This window comes from Benincasa hispida, chromosome 3, assembly GCF_027475165.1.
Source record: "Benincasa hispida cultivar pf3 chromosome 3, pf3_genome.v1.1, whole genome shotgun sequence".
Lineage (NCBI taxonomy): Eukaryota > Viridiplantae > Streptophyta > Magnoliopsida > Cucurbitales > Cucurbitaceae > Benincasa > Benincasa hispida.
The window spans coordinates 34,201,970-34,206,365 of record NC_143480.1 but is presented as its reverse complement, the minus strand read 5'-3'; the positions used below and the strand labels follow the sequence as shown (position 1 = coordinate 34,206,365).

The 4,396-nt window shown below is 34.7% G+C and overlaps 1 protein-coding gene across 1 annotated transcript; it reads right to left on the bottom strand.

The window, feature by feature from the left end:
- Positions 1-299: 299 nt before the first annotated feature.
- On the bottom strand, positions 300-3,255 carry LOC120072951 (uncharacterized). The gene is made up of 3 exons (XM_039025486.2): positions 2,201-3,255; positions 1,391-1,586; positions 300-1,077 (listed from the first exon to the last, which is right to left on the bottom strand). Exons 1-3 carry the CDS (start codon positions 2,990-2,992, stop codon positions 551-553), a joined length of 1,515 nt encoding a protein of 504 aa, XP_038881414.1. The 5' UTR covers positions 2,993-3,255; the 3' UTR covers positions 300-550.
- Positions 3,256-4,396: the final 1,141 nt, after the last annotated feature.

Genomic DNA, 4,396 nt, shown 5'->3' with positions numbered 1-4,396 from the left:
AACTTTTTATTCTCATCCTATTACCTACTTACTACTTAATTACTAAACAACATGTGATGCTTTGTCCATATCACTTTAAAAGTTGGTGGCTATAAGTTTACTTTAATATGAAACCTTAAAAACACCATTTTTTTTCTTCTTGACTTTATCATAATCTTTCAATTGAACCTATCATTTTTCTATTTATTTATAGAGGAAAAAAATATTCTAACATTAGAACACATTACCAATTGGATCAACCAAACACACATTTAATTTCTTTAATTTTTTCAAAATGTCTGGACTTTAGGAAGCTCATATGATAAATTAAATGAAGTGGTTAGATGTGAAAGGCATTTTTAATATACATGATCATCTAGCAAAGATTCCTAGACCAACCCCTTTGCTACATACATGGATTTCATATAGTCTCATATTCATATACATATAGTTCATATACTATACTATAATTTCAGTTTTACCAATTGAATTAAATATATTTTGTGAAAGGAAACCTAGAGCAAGATTAATTTAATTGAAACTTGTTGTATTTCCCAAAACTTTAGCCATCTCAACAAGCAAGTTCTACAGCCAATTCCTCCACCAACAGGCTAAAGATTGCAAGCTCCAAATCAGTGGCTGCCTCTCCTCTCTGCTCCTGGTTTTGCTTCCACTCACCAACCTCCTTCCTCAAATCTTCTTCTACCATCATGTCAATGGTGTTGAATTCAACTTCTTTCCACAGCTCCAACCTCTTGCAAACCCTTTGAATCACCTCCTCTCTCGTGTCGGGATTGGTTCGATCTGCCTCTTCTTCAGCAATGAGATCGGTGACGAGTTTCCTCATGTCTCGAGGGACAAATTGTTTGGACTTACAGAAATTTGCATTGTTTGCAACCTCTTTAACAAACCATTCTATGACGTTTTCATTATCCCATTCAACTGACTCGTTGTAGTACTCGCATTCTTCGTTATCCAAGTAGTTGTAATTGTTCTCGTCTAGTTCTTCCTCTAGCATTATTTTCTCGAGTTCAATTGGGTCCAAGTCTGCAAGCCTCTCGAATCTTCGTAGCTTGTTTAATAGTTGCTGCTTCGTTCCTAACATATATGTAAAAAATGGGGATCAGATATTGATAGATTGAAATGATGGAACTGATAAGAAACAAATTTGAAATCAGTTGTTTGATGAACTGCAGATCATAAACTATCTAATCAACTTCACTGATTATGAAAGTTTTCTTTTAGTAAATAAAAGAGAATATCCTAATTCTCGTCAAGTCCAAACTTGAACTGAAGAAGATTACAGCTTGATCTAGACTTCAATCTCCCATTGCATACAGAGATGATTTTGATTGACAAGAGAAATGATGCCTTAACATTTTTTTTTCAATACTAAACTAAAGCTACTTACTTTGCACAGTTGCATAGCTGCATTCCAAATCGTACTCTTCCCCATCTCTGTCCCTCTCCCGATCGTCGTGCCCTTCATCGTAGCTGTCATCAAAAGGAGCGTCCAATACAGACACAGGACTACATTGCTCCTTATCTTCTTCATCTTCTTCGACTTGAAATTTATTCAAGCCTTCTGTACTGTCCATCATTTCGTCCTGTAAAAAAATTCAAACAAAACTCAAGAATCAGGATGATGGGTACTCTGCAACATCACATCCAGGTTCTTTACTTGAAAGACAAATTTGAACCTTGAATAGAAACTTCAAATCATCCTAATTTTGGTAATCGAGTGTTCACTAGTGAATACAAGACCAATCAGCTTTTCAGATTTGAACATCCAAATGAACTTTGAAGGGATCATTAGTGAATTTCATCTATTAAAACTAATGGACATGAGGCTAATCAGTTTTGATCAGATAAAAGTTCAAAAGAATTGGTCAGGAACTTGTACTCCACAAAGTTACTTTTACTGTATTCCAAAAAGGAAGAAAGTAAGGCAATACTGCAATACAAGAGCAAAAAAGAAAGTGATTTTTGTCTGTTTTAAGCAAATAGTTTCCCAACCAGACATAGCCTCAAGTCCTCAGAGGAAGTAAAAAAAGAGAAAACGATCTAAATTGCAGAGATATGCTCACAAGTACTATCAACAACACTCAGAGCATTTAATGTCGATGTTCAAAAATGTCACATTTACCCCCCTCCATAAATGGAATCAGAATTTCTAAAAACAGAGTAAATTTTCAAATTACAGATGACAATTTTGACGAACCTCTTTGTTACGGCGACAAGGAGATGCCGCCGGCGAGAGAAAATCCGGCGTCCGGCAACCAAATGAGGGGCTTCGCTGAAGAACAAATCGAAAAGGACTTTCACAGTAATCTTCCCCAAAATAAGCAACAGAAGTCTCCTCTGAATCCTCAGATTGGCTACTACATGATGTTCCCAAATCCATTGATCTTCCTTCTTCGTTGGTTTCAGACCAGAAGCCATAGCTAGACCTTCCATTGTAGGAACTCGTTTCACCCTGCACTATTTGCCTTCGAATGGAGCTTTTTCTTTGCCCAAACGACGCCAAATCCGCTCCACTACCACAAGCTTCAGTTTCACGGTTATTGTTTCGATTTCGAAGAGTTAATCTCTTTAAAACAGACCCAAATCGAGCAAATCCTTGATTCTTAATCTGGGATTTTTTAGTTTTGGAAGACGATTTCTGTTTGTGAATCTTGAGAGCAGCTTCAAGAAGCAAGCCAGCCGTTCTGGCAGGGATATGAAGGAAAATAGCATTAGGGCTCTTGCAGGGGCTATTTCTCGCCGGAGAACGAAACTCAAAGAGCGGAGATTTCCTGAAGTCCGGCGAAGGATGGAAGGACGTAAAACAAGCATTTCTACAGAAATTTCCTGGGAAAATTGAATTGGTCGAGATGGGTTTTCGTTTCTTAACTTGCAAATGGGTTTTAGGCGAAACCCTTTTGAGATTAACCCGTTTCTCAGCAATGTAGGTGTTCAAATGAAAGGGCTCTTGATCCTCTTCGAGCAACTCGTGCAAGTGTTTTTGAGCCATCGTCAATCAATCAATCAAACAAACAATCAAACCCAAGAAGCGCAGTCTTGAAGGAGAGGCGCAGAGATTGATATTCAGATGCAAATGAAATTGAGAAGCATGAAAAGGGAGTGAAGTTGAAGAGGTTTCGACTGCAGGGGAAGAATGAATGGAAGAGAAGATGGAGAAGATGGAGAAGATGGAGAAATGCAGAGGAAGAGAAGAGTTGGGGGATTTAAAAAAAGGAGAAAGGCAGAGTCAGAAAATCGAGGCTAAGACGAGAGAGTCACAAGTGGAAAAAACAAAACAACTATAAAACAGAGCAAGAGAAATTTGTCCGAAAATGAATAAAGAATTGCAGAGTTGTGTGTAAGTGTTGTAATGTAATACGGATTTGATTATAAGAAAAGCAGAGGAATTATATATATATATATATGGCAATGTAATTTTATGTAATAAAGATTCCATGCATTGCAAATTAACAGACCATAAGGTACAGCATGTAATTAACATAATATAAGACACAGTGATTGTCTCAGGAAAAATACAGAAGCAAATAAATACTTTTTTAAAATATTATTGTGACAAACTTAGATATGGTAATTGCATCTCTCCTTCTTTGCCCTGCCCTGCCAAATTTTGAGTCAACATTAGAGCACTGGATAATTAATTATGAATATAATTTATTACTAAATAAACTTAGTCCCATAGTAATTAACAAAATCTTCCTCTTTAGAGGTCGAAGGTTCAATTCCCCATTTCCATTTTTACCATTGTTGTACTAAAGAAATAAATTTATCTTTTGTTTGATAAAATTTTGGTTTTTCAAAATTAAAGTCTATTAACAATACAAATTCCAAAATAAAAGAAAATTTTAATACTTGTTTTTATTTTTTAATTTGACTGAAAATTTAAAGGCTGATTATCAAATGGAGTTTTGTTTATTTTATTTTTTTATTTTTTTAGTACAGCAATTGTAAGAATGAAGATCGAGCTTTCGAAGTTAAGAGAGGAAATGCATCTCAATTACCATTGCGCGAAGTTCATTATGACTATTGAATAAGGTTTTCGTCTTTATTTAATCAAAAATTAGTTCAGATTGTAAATGTAATTGAATATGGAAAAAAAAATCTTTTATTACATTTTAAATCACAAAAATTTGATATCAAAATGAATTTAGTTCAATATTAATTAGTATTATCTTTCTTTTTCTAAATATTAGAAATTCAATCTCTCACTTCATAGTCGTATTGAAAAAAAATACAAAAACTAAATCAAGTTTAAAGTTATGGATAAAGGGTGGTTGACTTTTATAAAGTTGTAAGAATTTATCAAGTGAAAGAACATTGGGAAAAGGTAGTTTTAGAACGGAGTTAATTGGTTTTATGGAGGAAAGAGGAAAAGCTGAAATTTAGAAAAAGCACA

Coding starts and splice junctions, on each gene's coding strand:
- LOC120072951 (XM_039025486.2), bottom strand. CDS start 2,992: ATGGCTCAAAAACACTTGCACGAGTTGCTCGAAGAGGATCAAGAGCCC. Junction 1,587..2,200: donor CTTGTCGCCGTAACAAAGAG/GTTCGTCAAAAT, acceptor ATTTTTTTACAG/GACGAAATGATGGACAGTAC. Junction 1,078..1,390: donor CAGCTATGCAACTGTGCAAA/GTAAGTAGCTTT, acceptor CATATATGTTAG/GAACGAAGCAGCAACTATTA.